The sequence below is a fragment of the Struthio camelus genome, chromosome 23, assembly GCF_040807025.1.
Source record: "Struthio camelus isolate bStrCam1 chromosome 23, bStrCam1.hap1, whole genome shotgun sequence".
Classification (NCBI taxonomy): Eukaryota; Metazoa; Chordata; class Aves; order Struthioniformes; family Struthionidae; genus Struthio; species Struthio camelus.
Genome location: NC_090964.1, coordinates 7,849,176 through 7,866,336, shown reverse-complemented (window position 1 = coordinate 7,866,336; position 17,161 = coordinate 7,849,176). Strand labels below are relative to the sequence as shown.

General features: G+C 36.9%; 2 protein-coding genes across 2 annotated transcripts in view; both read right to left on the bottom strand.

Annotated features, from left to right (window-relative positions):
- Positions 1–456: 456 nt before the first annotated feature.
- Positions 457–2,933, bottom strand: LOC104139856 (fatty acid-binding protein, liver). The gene is made up of 4 exons (XM_009668249.2): positions 2,751–2,933; positions 1,524–1,696; positions 1,124–1,213; positions 457–569 (listed from the first exon to the last, which is right to left on the bottom strand). Exons 1-4 carry the CDS (start codon positions 2,815–2,817, stop codon positions 519–521), a joined length of 381 nt encoding a protein of 126 aa, XP_009666544.1. The 5' UTR covers positions 2,818–2,933; the 3' UTR covers positions 457–518.
- A 1,938-nt stretch (positions 2,934–4,871) lies between these two features.
- MYOM3 (myomesin 3) overlaps positions 4,872–17,161 on the bottom strand; it is a 29,105-nt gene continuing 16,815 nt past the window's right edge. Inside the window, exons 23-36 of the mRNA XM_009668250.2 lie at positions 17,027–17,071; positions 16,748–16,884; positions 14,918–15,062; positions 13,597–13,656; positions 12,783–12,850; positions 12,381–12,491; positions 11,264–11,351; positions 10,603–10,641; positions 9,836–9,941; positions 8,860–9,023; positions 8,168–8,204; positions 7,470–7,492; positions 7,322–7,377; positions 4,872–6,225 (exon numbers count right to left, since the gene is read on the bottom strand). Coding sequence (XP_009666545.2) covers positions 5,962–6,225; positions 7,322–7,377; positions 7,470–7,492; positions 8,168–8,204; positions 8,860–9,023; positions 9,836–9,941; positions 10,603–10,641; positions 11,264–11,351; positions 12,381–12,491; positions 12,783–12,850; positions 13,597–13,656; positions 14,918–15,062; positions 16,748–16,884; positions 17,027–17,071 — 1,343 coding nt within the window. The 3' untranslated portion in view covers positions 4,872–5,961. The remainder of the gene's footprint in view (positions 6,226–7,321; positions 7,378–7,469; positions 7,493–8,167; positions 8,205–8,859; positions 9,024–9,835; positions 9,942–10,602; positions 10,642–11,263; positions 11,352–12,380; positions 12,492–12,782; positions 12,851–13,596; positions 13,657–14,917; positions 15,063–16,747; positions 16,885–17,026; positions 17,072–17,161) is intronic.

The following is a 17,161-nucleotide window of genomic DNA, read 5'->3' as shown; positions in this document are numbered from 1 at the left end:
TTAGAATGTCTACAGTCTCTATAATTTAATCCCCCTTTGTATAACAGTTGTCCTTTATTGAGGCTGAATTTTGGTAAACGGTTGAATAGGGAAGGAGTGAATTTGCAGGTTTTTTAGTAGGACACCAAACGTTAGAACGAGGAATAAAAGCTGATTGGGTTCACTAAGTATATTAGGACACAAGAAACACATCAGCTTCTGTCCCCTCCCATTGATTATTATGGTGAATCATCATTTTTCCAAATATGTCCAGGTTTGATTGTGTGGGAGGCAGACCTCCAGTACTCTTGAGTATGGAAGGGATCTGTAAGTGTACTCAGGGAAAGCAAGGTCTTATTATAATGGGAAGTGATTTGTATGTGATAGGAGAGTGGAAATCATAATTTCTGTACTATATTGTACTATATCGGAATCATATTTTCTGTACTATTCTTTCAGGTAACAAAAGACCACACCTGGTGGAAAGGGCACTTTATTTTAGGTATGTAAAAAATGTCTCAGAGAAAGTGGATCTATCTTCAAACTCTCTTGCTTCTTCTGACAAGTGTTGCTCCACCAACAGTCAAACGCTGTAGATGACAAATATACATAAGTTGTTTTTCCCTCAGACTTTAGGAAATCTATTTGTAGCTAAGTGACTAGGTGTTTCTGTAATTCATTTACAAGTCCATCTTATTCCACAAGAAAATCCAATTACAGTGCCTGCCTGTAAATATGTCTGCAACATTCATATCAAGGAAATGGTCTTAACAAAACCAGTTCTGAAGAGTGAGAATCTAAATACTAAAATGCTATCATCAATTGCATTTTATCACTCTGTATTAAGGAGCATTTTGAGTCATAGACACGACAAGAAAGACGTGTCCCTAACAGTAATGGATTCTTTTGTGTGGTGTTTTGCCTACTTAATGTTAGAAAAGTAGGATCTCAATAAATTGTCCGAGATACATAACTTTAGTGTAGTTAGCTGTGCCTCTTGTAGTAGTTTTTACCCAAGTGGACACTTTTTAGGAGTCTAATGAGGTTAACTTCCTAGAGAAAAGCTCTTTGTCAGTAAGAAACAACTTCGAACTAACTTCCTTCAGCATTTTTCTTAATGCACCAATGTTTTCCAAACACTTACCTCCACCATTTCATTTCCTTTAACTTCTTGCTCATGAGAGAAGCTTTCTGATTTGCACACAAGTTTCCCATTTACCATGTTCACAGTACACTGTTGAAGCAGATTTAAAAAAAAAAAAAAAAAAGGAGACTTTGAAATTCGGTTGAAATAAGTAGATGACAACATAGTCAAATGTAAAATAAATGCAGGTGATATGGAAACTTCATAATCTGCTAATTTAAACTGAAGACCACAGCATTTTAGTAAGAGTTTTAGCAAAACATTTCTGTCAGTTGAAATGATACAAATGCATGTGTACATACTATTTTTTGCTAATGGGAACAGTACAACAAATTGCACTCATGCACTAAAACTGAAGTATAAGGATGACTAGAGATGCACTTATTCCGAAATATGTTACCTTTAGCTTTTTGCCATCCATAGTAGTAATGTCAGCCTCTTTTCCGAGTGTAAATGAGTTTGTTACAGATTGCTTGGGTGTTTTTGATGTCACAACAAAGTCATCTCCTTTTTGTTGTATTTCAATAGTAGGCTTAATATCTTTAGCGACTTTGATGAGGTCAGCTGGCAATGCTGTGAAGAAAGCAAAAAAGAACTTTTGTGTTATGAAGTAGTGTGTTGATATGAAATACCAAATAATCTCTGATGAAGGTGCAAGAGCAATGCAAACTAATACTAGAAAAAATGTCTGAGTTAAAAGACAATTCCCATTCTTGGATTCCTCATTTCTCTGTGGACGTACTGTTCCATTCCAACTTGTCTATATAGATTTTGATACAATATTCCTTAGTCTTGGGTCAGAATATTTATTGTTTCTTTCAGTAATGGCTTGCCATATGAGGACATATCTCTACAACTAATATCATGTCTGTGCCACTCTGTCTCTCTTTCCTCTTCCCAGGCAGATTGAAGATGGGGGTTATCTGTGTAGTCAAAGCTGCAACAGTGGAAGTGACCTCAAACTACCTTATCAGTGTATCTAGTATGATCTGAAAGGATCATCATTAGCAGTAAAGGTATTGGTTCAGACATCATCCTGTCTAAGACTAGGATTTTCAACTGTAACTGAGTTGTATTCTACCAACTATATCTTAAATACTTCGAAAATCCCAGTGTGAATATTTTGCCAGCATTGTCAAGAAGGGCAATCCCATTTTAATTAATGTCAGCACCTATTAGGTCATAACCATCAAATTAATTTCTTAGAGATTATTAAACAGCTATCACATATATTTAATCACTAATGCTATAGAAAGTGCCTGCACTGCTTACAGAACATTGGGAAGTTTTAGATGTCATTCACAACTTGCTTCTGGTTAAAAGTACTTGGAAAATTAAGGGTTAACCCAAACAGGTCAACTTCTGATACACGTCGTCTTTTATGAGGAAGTCAGTCTTATGTTAAGACAGAGATCTTAGGTTTATCTGTAACCTTTCTACATTAATTTGTGCAATTTTCAGCTTCTTTTCATTTCTGAAATAGACTTAACAGACTTACCTAGTAGAGAGCAGTTTGTCACACACAGAAGAGAAAAAAAACATTGAAATGCTGTAATAAAAGATGTTGTTGCACAAGGTATAGTGTTACCATCCAAGCAAATTATTTCAAAAGTAACAAAGCACTTACCAATAGCTTTCAGAAACTCTTCATAGTTCTCTTGAGCATAGACCTGCCAGGTTCCATTGAATGCCATTATGGCTGATATAATGCAGTGTGGGGACAGGGATGCTAGCAGGAAAGTGAGGGAGTTCCCTGCTCATTTAGATGCTATTTATGGTAAGGAAAAAGTCAGCCCAAATTGAGATGATCAGCTAATTATTAACTGAAGTAACAATTATTAATCATCTATTTGTTCTTAATGATCATAACCTCTAGTTCATTCTGCTTTGCAGAAAGTGTTACCTTGACCAACAGTTTGGGATGTTCTGTTTATTGTGGGTCACTGAACTAGGGTAATGATTATTAATTGTTGTAAAGTGTTGCACTGATTAATCTGTTTTCCTTTTGTTCACAACTCTTACATGTTTAATGTATTTTCTGTGCATGGATAGAATTCTTCAGATAAAATGGTGTAATTTACAGTAGATGCAAGAGCTTCCTAATTATTACAGTATTATTAAATCTTATCTTAGTGGGATAGTCATATATGACTTCATCCAGTAGATGTCAGTAATGTGCGTCTAAATCTGTGCTAATTTCAGGTGGTTTTTTTTTCAAGAATCACTTCATACACAGATGATTAAAGGTAAAATAAAACACGGAACATTCCTTGGAGACTGAAATTAAAGAAATAAATAGAATGCGTTTTTTTTTTTTTGTTGTTTTCACGGATTGCACCGAGAATTCCTTACTCATAATAACTAGCGAATATATTCCTTGCTGTCTGTGCAAGAATGACTGTTGACTTTGGAAGTCATTCATTAGAATATGTGTGCCTTGCAATGATATTGCTTAATTCAAATAAAGCCTATATCCCTGGGGTAGCTGACCTTTGTAAGATAACTTTTATTTCTCCGTACTGGTCAGTAATTCTTCTATTTGAATAGGAAAACAGTGCTAAACTTTTTCTTACAAATTCACAACTATTTTTTAGTATGTAATTTTGAAGAAAATTCACACACAAAGAGCCAAACATTCCAAAGTGGAGAAAATGGTTAGGTCATGAACTAAGTTTTAATTTTAGTTAGCAGACAGGAACAAGACTGAGTTTAGAAAACCTGTGCTCTAATTCTGATTAATCAACCTCATCTTCATTCCAAGAACACATTTCTCTTAAACATGCTCTCATCTATTTTGTTGTTTGTTCTCTCAAAATCATATCAGAGAACCAGTTTATGATGAAAGAGTAATATTTCTTTATTAAAAGGGGCATAAATAAGTCTATCAGCCTCCTCCCAGCAACAGTCAGTCCTCAATAATTAACAGGAATGGGGTTGGAGTGTCGGTAAATAACTTGCTTCTTGATAACTCTATATGATTACTCATGAGTTTGGAAAATTCATGACTCCTGGAGGCTGTCTATATGCTAGCAAGCGTAACTTTCATTTCTCCAAAGACTTGTCATGCACACATCCTCGTTTCTGACTTTAAAAATGTTTATTATTCCTATCAAAAAAATTTCACTAATTCAAAGATTTACTTAAAGCTTTTCTAGTGATCGTGTCCTCTAAAGACCACTACTGCCTTGGGTAGCTAATTATTACACTAAAAGGCACACATGAAAAAATTCCTCTTGTACACATACGCTTAAGATAGTATTCCCATGTCTGTAAGATGGCTTTGGAGCTACTCTGTAGTAGCAGTCTCAGTGCTATCCCTGCCACAGTCTGGAACAGAGATTATTTTTTCTTTATTAATTAAAGTTTTTATTCTAGTTATCTTTTTCATTTTTTAAAAAGCAAAATGTCTGATTTTGTAATCTCATTTACATAGAATAATACCTTGCTGCCTGAATAGCAAGGGTAACGATCTGTTGTGGGCTGCCACTCACTTGACTCTCAAATGTTGATGTTTACATTGCAGTTATTCCTAGGGCATGACTCATCCGTCTTCAGTTTATACCATAGAATAATGTTCATGATGCCATCAGAAGGACCTGTTTTTCTTCATTCACTATAAAATGAAACTAGAAAATTAGCTAAGGACTAATTTTTTAATTGTAATGTTATTACATTTAATGATATAAATTATATAGATATAGTTTAAGTAGTGTCTGAAATGTAATTACATTTGGTTAGGTGATTGGCAGTCCTGTCCAGATATTGCTGTGCTCATGTACCCAGTCATTGGAACAGCAGAGTGTCTCAAATAACCAGGAAAAATATAGTTGTTGTTAGGATAGTTTATTCTAGCTTGTAAAGCAAGATAAGATGCTGTTTTGCTGAATAAATGCAGTTAGCCGTATGGCTCTATTAGGAATAAAATCATTTTTTTTACTTCTCACTGACATGGTTTTCTAACTGCAGAGTAGTTTAACATAACTAATAAATCTTTAAATCTTTTTACTTTTAGAGATAATAGGAGTTCAATAGAGTGGAAGGACCTAGCTCCATCTTTGTAGACTTTCACTCAATCCTCTTGTGCAAGTGTATTACTATGTATCAATATATATAGAAGCTGGCTGTGCTCCTCTGTAAAGAAAACCAAGACTTGAAAATGTTGCTAGTTTGTTTTCCTACTGTAGCCATATGGGAGGCAAAGAGGGCCCTAATTCACTGTGATCCTTAGGAACATTCCTAACTTTCCACACGTTGTGACAGGCCAACTGATTTCAAGACATTTCAAAATAGATATATGCTTGACTACTGTGCTTAAGTGGTACCGAAGGTGTGAGTTTAATAATATGCACACAAGCATTTGTCAGCTACATGATAATCATTAACATATGGGGTTTTAATTAAAAAAAAAATCCGCAAAAGCATAGTTCTTGTATTTGTGAATCCTCTGGTATTTCCCACACAGCACTATCAGCTAGGAAATAGTTACTCTGTAAGGTGAGCACACATACACACAATCTACATATATATAAATAAGAACTTAGGGTATGAGAATAGAAGTCTTTTGTTAGGGTTTTAGAGGTTTTCCACAGATTTGTTTACAGATGCTTTGATGAGGATGCAGTGGTGGTTTTTTTTCCACATATCTTATATCACTTAAGTTTGGCATGTTTTCCAGTGAAAGACATTGAGAATTATTTTCTACATATAAAGAGAGACATGAGCCTGAGTTATAGGGCTGAGACATTCAAAGGAATCCAAAGATGTTAAATTCCTTTTAAATTAAATGGATCTAGATGCCTAATTCACGTAGGCTGTCTTGGTATACTCCCACCTGGGATTTACTCTGCTTCCACTCCTGTTGGTATCTCTCCATGCTTATAAACACTGATAGTAACCTGCCCTGTTTCAGAACCATATTTGTTCTTGACATAGATGCTGTATTTTCCTGTGTCTTCATTGCAGACTTTCTCAATGGTAATTGTGACGACTGTCCCCTTCACATCCATTTTGTAACGATCTTTAAAGACGATAACCTTCTCATTTTTGAACCAAGTGATTTCTGGGTAAGGATCTCCAGATACGCAGCAAGTTAAACACAGGGTCTGTTGTAAAACAGGTAGTGGAGATAGATTATGAAGGCATAAATGAGCAAAGAAATTCTGTCAGTGTGAAAGTAAGAAAAAGAAAAAACAGCATCAGTAAAAATCCATAAGGGTTGCTTATCTGTAACCTCTTTTGTTCTGATCAGACTTAGAACAGATTCACTCGGTAGTATTCATCATGTAGCATACTTTTTTCTGAGGTCTTTGTTTTATAAAATGGGCGATGATTCTTAAAAGGTAACTATTATTTTAAAAGTCGGTACCTCACAACTAGATTGAATTTCATTGTCTAGTTTGTGGCTCTGAGCAAATGGTGGTCCTTGATTGAATTTTATTTCTCTTGCAGCTTGTGTGGGACTACAGAGTTCTTAAATTAATGACTGTAGGTCACTTTCACAACCTGGGTTAATAAAATGTCAGAACTGAGAGTAGGCATTTTAAACACTATGGAAATTCGTCTAGATTTTCAATTTCCAGAACTATCCATCTCCTTCTCCTGATATACACCAGTGTTATCAGAATTAATGTGATTAAATTCACTGGGCTTGACTCATATTTGTGCCACTATCTTTTTGCCTCTTTCTTACACTGTAAAGTGACACTTAAATAGGCATACAGAGAATTTGGAATTACTTTACAGGCTTGTTATTCTTCCTGAGGACCAGTAAAGGTGATTTTGACCCAGAAGTGTAAGATGCAGGTTTATATGATGGGAAAATCAGGTCCAGTACGTAAACCACTTAGTCTAATCTTGAAAATGAAATGGAAAGACAACAGAAAGGATCTGGCTATGAAACAGACCTAGGGAACAGTAACACCTGCAACCTGTAAGAAAGAACTGTTGTGCCACAGAGAGCGCATGCATGTGCAGAAGCACACAGGGTTTGGAAGCACCATCAGCAATATTGGGGAGTGATACAAGCCCTGCAAAGAGTATCACCTCTCTCCTTTGGCAATTGCAGTAGTGCAGAAAAGCACAGCTGTGACCGACCTGGCTGGGAATGTACTGTAGGGGAATACAAGTAGTTCTCTCCCTGTCAGCCATTCTTCTGTGCCTGTGCAAAGGCCAACTGTATAAACAGTTACTCAATATTACCTTCTCCTCCATGATGGTGGCAACATCTGGCAGACCTTGAACAACTCTGGCACGACCTGGGAATGAACAAACATGACCCCTTAATTTTACCTGTCAGTGTAACACTTGGCATTGTTTGGCAGAAGAAAACATACAATAATTTACTTACACTTCTCTGCTACCGCTGCTTCTCTGAAAGTGAAGAAGAGATACAATTATAGTGGTTTTACTTACTAGATATGTATCCTTGGTGCTTTTGAAAGGAAAATTATTCTCTAATTATTCTCTAGTTAATAGTGGGGGGGGTTTCTTAGCCACTTTATAGAACTAGAAGAAAATTTGTAGTGAAAAGTAATTTCTGAATTTCAGTAAATTACATAGGAACAATGGAGATTCTCATATATCTGTTTAAGGCTTAATCTTCCAAATGGTTCTGAGAGATGCTACTGATAGATTGATCCCTTCAGAAAAGGGCTTGTGATGGCACTCCAGCAATCATATCAAAAGAACAGTCCTGAAAGCTGAAGTCCTCTGAACCAGCAGAAAAGATACAACACAAGGAGAAGCGTTGGAGGCGTCCTCCTCAGCTCTTCAAGGTGTCTTAGGTCTGAAAGGGGATGGCCCCTGTGGCCTATGAGACAGGGATTCCATTCCATTCAGGCAGATACATAGCCTGACAGTTTGGTGCCTGAGCATTCACAGTTAGTAAGCATGAAGGTTATTCTGGGATACAGATATATTTGTTAATGATCCTCTCCAACCTTCTCCCCTTCTCCCCCCCAAATCCACACTACTAAATGGCCACCACAGAGTATGACACCCAAAATGGATTAGCTTAGCTGTGAAAATATGTGGGCAGAAACTCACTTTAGCCTTTTATGCTCAGCCAGGGCATCTTCAAAGGCTGCAAGAACAAAAGGGTTTTTAGGGAAAGGTGTTGTTTATTTTATTTGACTTGATAGATGTAATGTAATGCTTTATTGTTGGAATTACAGGTGTTTGTGCACACAGCTACATATAATTAGCTGCATCATCTAAATAGTATATCTGCCTTAAGGAAATAAATATCTATTTATTTACTCCTGAAGTACGTGGGGCCTGATGCTCCCTTTCCAAAGGGAAGTCCTGAGCAGGAAAAAAGCCTTCTTTGAGCAGTTTGGAAAAGATTTTGTGGACCTGAAGCCACATTCTCCTTTCCAAGATGCCAGCTGCAAGCTCCATTGGCCTGTGGAGGAATCGGGACACATCCCAGGAGCAGCAGCCTTCCACTCATCCTTTCCCCAGGAGTGCCTTACCCTATGGCAGCAAAGCTCCTGAAAGGCTTCAGTCCTTTCTGCTGCTCACTCCTCTATTTCCTTTGCTGCTCACTCCTCTATTCCCTTTGACTCTGTGCACTTCACTGTCCTTCTTAACCCCATTTCATGGCATGCTGTATCACAGAACTGCAGCTCCGTCTCAGGAAAGGGAGAGAGGAGTCAGTGCCTATGATTTGAAGGAATCTTGGAAAGCAGCATAGGTATATCTCATTTCCTATGACAGTATTGTTTAACTCAGCTTACCTTGCCCAGACAAGTCAGTTGATAGTTTGTGAGAGTCTTTCCCATCAAATAACTCCAGGGTATATTTTCCTTTATCAGCATCTGTGGGGTTCAGTATGTGAAGCCAGATCTGATTCACAGTACTCCCAGTTTTCAGTCTCTCACGACTTTCTAGTCGTTTCTCCCTAAGCAAACAATTATGTCATTTCAATCATATTTAAGTGAAACTGCATAAAATAGAACACTAACTTTCTTTAGATCTACTGGTTAAAACAAAAGATTTGGAGTCAGGACTTCACTGCTAATTTCACAGACAGTTATATATACTCAGTCACTTTTGAAAATCTCACTAGGCACCTCTTTTCTTTTAGGCAGTTTGCCAAAGCTCTGCAAACTCTACAAAAGAGCTCCTCATTCTTATTTAAGAGAGTAGACAGAATTTAGACATTAAATATTTTTAAGGGTTTAGCCCTCGAGTATCATTTCAATTGGCCTCCTTGTATACATCTTCAGGAAGCGTCTAATAAAACGGTGTTTCTCTATTTTACCAGGATACTATGAGACTAAATTAACTAGTGTTTGGAAAGAATTTTGTAATATTTGGGAATATTTGTTACTCAAAGTCGGGTAAAGCAGTCAGAAGTGTGAAGTAATAGAAGCGAAGAACTTAAAAAAAAAAAAAAACCCAACAACTTCTTCTCCTGTCTGTAACCAAGGTGGTTATAACTGAGCAGTCCCTCAAATGCGTCATTATTATTCTAGTAAAGATGACCACTTATAAATATTTGTGCAGTGCTAAGATAAAAATAACATGATTACTTATTTTAGAAGCCCACTCGTTTCAGGATATTGAGAACTGCAGTTTTCAGCCCTTACTCAGCAAATCTCCCATTGCCTTTAAAATCTGCAGGCTTGGGCCCAACATACTTAATCTCAGTGATAAATAATACAAGCAGCAGCACACCAGGAGCCTTGCAAATATCCTTTGGGAACTTACTGGTGATACCAGGTTGTTTTCATGTAGTCTGTGTAGTACTTCACTTCAGTGTAGATTTTGATGCCTTCTTCGGTAGGCTGAATTTGCAGAGGTGTAGCAGAAAGAGCTAATAGTATAATTAAAAGATTGGAATTGAGGAGGACAACCAAGGAAGACTATGTAATTTTACATGTTATGCAAACAAAATCCCAAGCAACCTATTAACATTTCTGTCTGGAGAATGTGGCCAGCTGAAAGCTAGATGGTATTCTACCTCTTGAAGGCCATGGATCTTTTACCCAACAACCTGTAAAAAATGTCAGTATCTCTTCTAGAGAGTGTTCAACACTAGCTCAGATGTTCTTGTTCTTAGCAGTCTCATCTTACAGACGAGATCATAGAGACTTGCATCTCTGTTTGCTTTGATGGTGGAATATGAAGCTACACCTGTGCCTGAGCAGAAGTAACAGTGCAAAACAAGAATTAAACGCGTGTTTCCTTCTTTTTTGAGGTGAAAGTAATCTGTCTTTCACAACCCCATGTAATCCTGACTTTACTAATACTTCTTTCCATGCGTACCTCACTGTTTACTAACCACTCCCCTTGTCAGTTTAAGGGTGCTTCTAATGCCAAAGGAATATTTAATCAGTACTGTTGTACTTCAGAGATTAGGGATTGACCTCTTGATCCAAAGCCAGGGGCACCCCCAGAGCTGTTGCTCTGATCATGACACCCCATCTTCCTCCCCTTCTATTATTACTGTATCAGCTGATGAGAAAAAGACATACCACTGGTCCTGCACAGCTCCTTGAGAAGGTCTTCAAAAGCTGCGAAGGCATAAAGATGGTAAGTATCTATAACTACAGTATTTAGCAAATCACATCTCAGCTACCGACTTAATTTCATTCTATTTAGAATGTATTATGTATAGTAGTTATCCATTATCCTTTCTGTTTAGAAGCTTATGGATATGAAGTTCTTGACACTGACTGATTTATTTTTAGATGCTGGGCATTTCTTGCTATATTTGGATGCTTCTATCTTCCTTAACACTCAGTGTGTGCAAGAGTGTCTCATAGAAAACAGATTTATGTATCAGGTTTAAATGATAGATTCCAGATGTTAGGGTAGGATTTAATCTTGGAAAGTAGAATCTTTTGATTGCTGCTGAGTTGAAGTGACCAAAACATTACTGAACTTTTAACCCTGGTACTTGACAGAATTTAGATTGTGGTCATAACTGATCTAGTATATATATTTGCTATAATAGATCAGGAAACTCTTTAAATCCGGCCAGTGATTTTTAATGCAAATTTTAATTCCTATGGATGCATATAGATACTATGGTAATTAACTGCAGTAGAAAGTTAGGAAATTTTTTCTAAATACAAACTGAATCCCAGGCAGGGGTAGGAATCTGTAATATTGCCTGATACAAGAGTCTCTTACCTCCTTTTGTGAGATCAAGTTGGGTGTAGTCCTCTCCTCGGTCATCTGAAACAAGTGCTTTGTATTGGCCCTCATCTGCTTTGGTTATCTGGCAAATATATATGTACATATAAAATACTAGAAAAACCCACAGATATTTCACATATCATTGAAATAGGACAGGATTTGGAGAAGGGGGAGAGCTGAGATGTTCTTCTTCCCTCCCAGTGAATTTGGCTTGAGTGATCAGAAAGGAGGCAAAAAAGGCAATTTGCCCTAGAACCTGCTTTGAAAGGTTAGAGAGGGCCCTGATTCATTACAAGATGAAATGTTGTCATTTATGGGGGTCAGTATCTCGACTTTTGCTCTCTGTCACTTTGTAGCACTGGGTGCCCTTTGGTGTAAGATACTGGTGCTGCTGGGACTCAGTAATGACGAATCCCACTGCTGTGTAAATTTTTCTCATGTTACTTTGCCAATATGCTTCATCTTCCAGCCTGCAGTGTCCCTGCTGTTCCTCAGACTTGTGGGAGTGGAGACACCCACCTTCACACATGTTTTTCTATTCATTTTTTATAGGTCATGTGGCTATTTGAAATTAAGAATCAAAACCAAACAAGATTTAAATTAGCCCTGCAGAGATGGAATAAAGTTCTGACTGCACTTTCAAGCTCCCTTACTTCACCTCTGTGCTCTCGGAGGAAAAGAGTTGCAGGTTTCTAAGACTATATACAGGGACATTATATCAGCTTGTCTGGCCTTGTGTATGGAGCAGGCCATAAAATTTCATTCAGTTACTTCTGTAGTGAGTTCAGTAACTACCTTTTTTTTTTTTTGGACTAAAGCTCATCTTTAGATATAGAAAACCTGAAGAACTTTCCTTATTAGCCACTCTCAGAATATCTTAAAATTATAATAGCCACTCGCTGTTAAAAATTATCTCATTTCTAACTCAGATCGATCTGGCTATAATTTTAATTTGTTCTTGTTTTGTGCTTTCTTTTGTGTTTGTTCAGTTTCTTTCATTTAGTGGGCACTACCCAAAGCATACTTTGAATGTTGATAATAAGATCAACCCACATTATTTGCATGCTTAAGTGATATCACCAAAGCCTCTGAGTTGCTTTATGTTTTTCACCTTTTTAATCCGAAGAGTTCCTATCCCCGTTTGTTGATCAAACACGTCACCTGTTCGTGCTTTCTTATTGAAGAACCATTGAAAGCTGGTGTCCTTTTTCAGGTTTGTTGCCTGTTTGAAGTGAAGGTTTAGAAGTCAGGATCCCTAGTGCGTTTTATTTCTGAATGCCTGCATGTCCTTCTAATAAGGAATTTCACTTGCATTGAAGGATTACCACAGAATCTGGGAAATTTCCTTCTCTATTAAAATTTCTGTCCAAGATATATTACCTCTTACCTTTCGCTGGTCTGCAAATAACTGTTTGAATGAGCATTGTTCATGCCATCCCTTAAACTTCACATCTAAAATTTAATAATAAAGAGATACAACCGTGTACAGTATGAATTATATGGCTATATGTACCTTGCAGGTAAGCAGTACTTCACAGTTCTCAGTAACCTTCCATTTCAAGTTTTCTATAAAATGAGGACCTATAAAAGAAAATAAATGTCTTTTGCTGTGTATTCCCACAGGTCTCACAAGTTATGTATGGAAATGCCACCATCTAGTGGTGAATCCCAACAGTGATTCCCTCCAATAACTATTTTTCACTCCAACTGAGTTTTACATACAGTAGGCACCACAGTTTATGGCGTAGGATTATTGCTGTCATTGTAATTTCCTAAAGTAATAGATCTTATGTTTGTTGAGGGGGTCTTGTCTTAAAATGTTAATGATGCTGCCTGTACTTTTTTATCCCTGTTAGAAGGCATATTTGTCTTTCCGATTTTAATATTTTTTTTCTCTGAAAGGACTTTTTAACAAACTTCCTTATTTATCAGTATAAGATGGGGGGGGAATGTAATGGTTCTTTTTTAACATATCTGGAGAAGCCTGTTTTCTACCAGGAAAGTGGATGGATTTTAACTACAGGGTATATATTCAGACTGGACAATTTTCAGAATTCAAGACCGTTACAGCACTAATTCAGAGTATCTGTACTGAGGGCTGTGGCTAGCTTGGTAAAACTCTTTAAATAAATTACTTTGATTTTTAAGTCAGGAGGGTATCTTAAAATGAGGACACTTATCTTAGTGCATTAATCAGCTTAAATAAGACAGTTAAAAAAAGACAGTAAAGAAAACTTCTTAGAGCACTCAATAGAATAGGTTTGCTCAAGTTTTGTCATCCAATTAGCATTAGTTTTGGTAAGTCATTAACCTTCAGGCTATCATACCCTGCTTTTTCTTCCATTCTCTCCGTTTTGCATGAGCCTCCTCTGCAACTTTATCAAAACCTGCAAGAATAGCAATGGTCAAAGTCAATAAAAATACATTATTTCTTAGCGTAACACAGTAGAGATTTCTGATCATGAAATGTATTATCATGAGAGCTGTGATATATGTTTACAAGAGATCTCTGGTGCATCAGTTACCTCTGGTCCCTATTGAGAGTCCTTGAACAGATTAGTACCATCAGTCTTTCATTATATGGGTTGCTCAGTACCTAATATTTATTTTCGTGATGTAAAATACATAGAAAAGTCTTGAAGACCTGAGCATTATGCATTTAGGAAATGAAACAGGAGTTTTGACTGTATAAAATTGCAGGCTATGAACCCTAAGCTTAAAATGTTTCAAGGGTAAGAAACAGAGGAAGGCAGAGAGTGTAGAATTTACCTCACTTATAGACAACTGTATGTAACTTCAATTATCTCTATTTCCTTTTTTGTCAATGGAGAAAAAAGGGCACTTTCAGAGCACAATTCATCTAACTTATTTTGTATTCTGACCTTAGCCTACGCTGAATCACTGTGTAAAGGTGCCTGTTTCTCTCCACTGGCTATAAAAAGAAGGAAGTAGACATTGACATTTGTATAGACACATTCTATTCAAAGATTTTGGAAGCTTCAGAAAGTCATTTGAAATCATCAAACTGTTCACAAGAACTGAAAATGGAGGTAGATGCTGTTTAGGGAAGTATTTGATTGAAGATCTTGTTTCTTTCTCTTTTTAATTAATCAAAACACTTCTCTGTAGTAGCACATACAAAAACCCTATATGTTCCATATTCAGCTTTTCTTTGTTGCTTGGACTTCTCCCTAAGTGCAATTGACTGATTTCTTTATTGCATTCAGTTTAATGCAATTAACCAGTGGTTAAATGCACTGAATTTTCAACCGTTCTCAGATAATTGAGTATGCATTGTAGTACATGTCATACAGTTTACTGTCAATACAGAGTTTTCCATAGCAGAATAATATGTAAAAATTTGGAAAAAAATATAGATCATTCCAATGCCTGTTTTGCTCTAGCAGGCCATGTTTATCATCAAGGACCTTATCTGTAAGGCCAAAAGCTTCGATATGTGTTAAAGAGAAATTCGGATAGTTTCTTACATGATACCTGGACTTTAAATACATGTGCTAAAATAAAGATTTGATCTCCCCACTCCTGATGTGCCACTATAACTGTGGGAAATACTTTGGGACTTTAAGTGCCTAGAAAACTTTCCACCGAGTGTGGCAGTTTTATATTTGATCCTGAATTTCCACTTACGTTCATCCACAAGGTCTAGAGTGAATTGATTTTTAGCTTTTCCATCTTGCAGCTGGGCTGTGTACGTCCCTTTATCCTCATCACAGAAATTCTGGATTATAAGTTCTACCAGACCTTTTTCTCTGACAAAGTTTATTTTATGTGTCTGTGTAAAACAAAACAAATAATACAATAAATTGAATATTTGTTTCACGGAGGAACTGTTCCAAGGCCAGATCCTGGCACAGCATCTTTTACAACGCTCAGACTTCAAACAGTCCGTTTGTATATGTATCCTCATATATTTCCCTCACCTTACAGGTGTATTGAAGCCAATACATTCTGATATAATCAGTGCTCCAGGAGTTGCCGCCAAGTGAATTTTGTTAAAGAGTATTTTTTTCCAATATAAATTAAAAGTCTATTTATTTGTTTATGCACATAAGTATAGTAGAATTGCTTATAGCAGAACTCTTCTCTGTGAGAAAGTTTCAATTAAAACCACATGACACAAATTCTTTCTCACTGTATGGTATAGATTTTTCAGCTTACCAGGATCTGTATGAGTTTTAGAATAATGAACGTGTTGCACATAATTACATATCTGTGGTATATAATCACATATTTGGGCAATGATGAGTAATATTGCCACCCTCTGACATCATGCAAGCACTACTGAACCTTTTATACATACGCCCCAAAACCTGCCAAACGCTTAAACGTAAATACCATCATTATGCTTTACTGGTTTGTTTGCTCTAAGCAAATAGTATCATTACAAAGAGCTTGACAAATGTTTTGTAATCATGCGTTACCACCTCAGTCCTCCAGTGTAGAAAAGACAGTTCTTACAATAAGTAAAGGCTACAATATATTTGCTACACATTCCTTAAAAAAAAACCTCAAACATGGTAATAAAAGCTTTGAAATTATTTGGATTAGTCCTATCCCTTCTATCTGTTCTCCTTGTGACCTTGGCATTGCTATACTGCTTTTAAAGGGCAGGTGAATGAATTATATTGCGCTTCATTTCATTCTGAACTGTTCTCTACTCCAGTCCTATCATTGTAAATACTTTGAAAATGATATAATATTAACTTGATATGGGAAGATAAGGAAGAGGCTAGAACATTTTTCTATACATATTAGAAGATAGGAGTACACTGTAACCCATGATGCAATCTTATTTCCACTGACTCAAACTGAGAAATGAATCACTTCCATCTGCTCTTAGAAGTCATAATATTTATCCATATTCAATTCAAAGAGATAGGGTGGAAACCGTGCAGCTTTGCTTTGCATGGCAGAAGAAAAATGTTCTGTCTCATTGTCAGAGATGGTATTTCTTTAGCATCTGCTTAAATGACACCAGTTTATTCATCCAGGACAAAGCTCTTTGTCCTGCACAGGAGCATTTGTAGTATTAGGTGAATTACACGTGGCTGAGGCTTGTTATTGGAAAGTCCTTCTACAAAAGGGGAGTCTCTGCTGGGCAAGATTGCCAGAGGCAGCTTGTCAGTGCTAACAGCAAAGCAGGGTAAAGAGTGGGCTTTCTTTAAGTGTTACCACGGGAGTTTCTGCTGGCCAGAGCAGTTACGGATATTATGCTGTCTTTAACTAATAGCTTTTGTGCTGCAGCCATACTAGGACTGGATAACTTGAGAATCCGACAATTATGTTTGGCTTCCTGTTTATGCCTAGTGGGAAATCAAGCCCTTGAGTCTTCCAAAAACAGCCATCAAAATGTCTGATGAGAATTTAGAATACGTGGGATGTACCTATTTTGTCTCTATCCCTGTTAAGCAAGGGGAAAGTAAGTCACATAAATGCCAATATTTAAAAAGTACGTACTGGAGTACTTTTGAGCTCGTTCCCATTGAAGATCAAATGCAGCTCTGCGTTTGGTGACAGCTTTTCAACCTCCAGCCACAGCCGCACTTCTCCTTTCTCAAGAACATCGATGTTCCATCCAGATATTAGCTTGATCACTGGAAAACAAGAAGGGGGGCCCCAGGGGAATTCATATGCAAATCACACAGCTGCAATCAACCAGGGTTATGCCAGGGTTCACCTTTCAGAGTGTTTGTATAGTAGTCACAAATGTAGTTGCTTCTTACTGATTCAACTTACATGGATTCCTGATTTCATGGCTACGTTTCAGTAACTTGTCCAGATCTGAAATGCAAAGAATGGCAATTGATTTAGATTATTATAACGAGGCCAAAACAAACTCGTTGTATCAATTTGATTTAGTGTGTCAATGGA

Coding starts and splice junctions, on each gene's coding strand:
- LOC104139856 (XM_009668249.2), bottom strand. CDS start 2,817: ATGGCATTCAATGGAACCTGGCAGGTCTATGCTCAAGAGAACTATGAA. Junction 1,214..1,523: donor TGGATGGCAAAAAGCTAAAG/GTAACATATTTC, acceptor CTGCTTCAACAG/TGTACTGTGAACATGGTAAA. Junction 570..1,123: donor AAGGAAATGAAATGGTGGAG/GTAAGTGTTTGG, acceptor TGTCATCTACAG/CGTTTGACTGTTGGTGGAGC.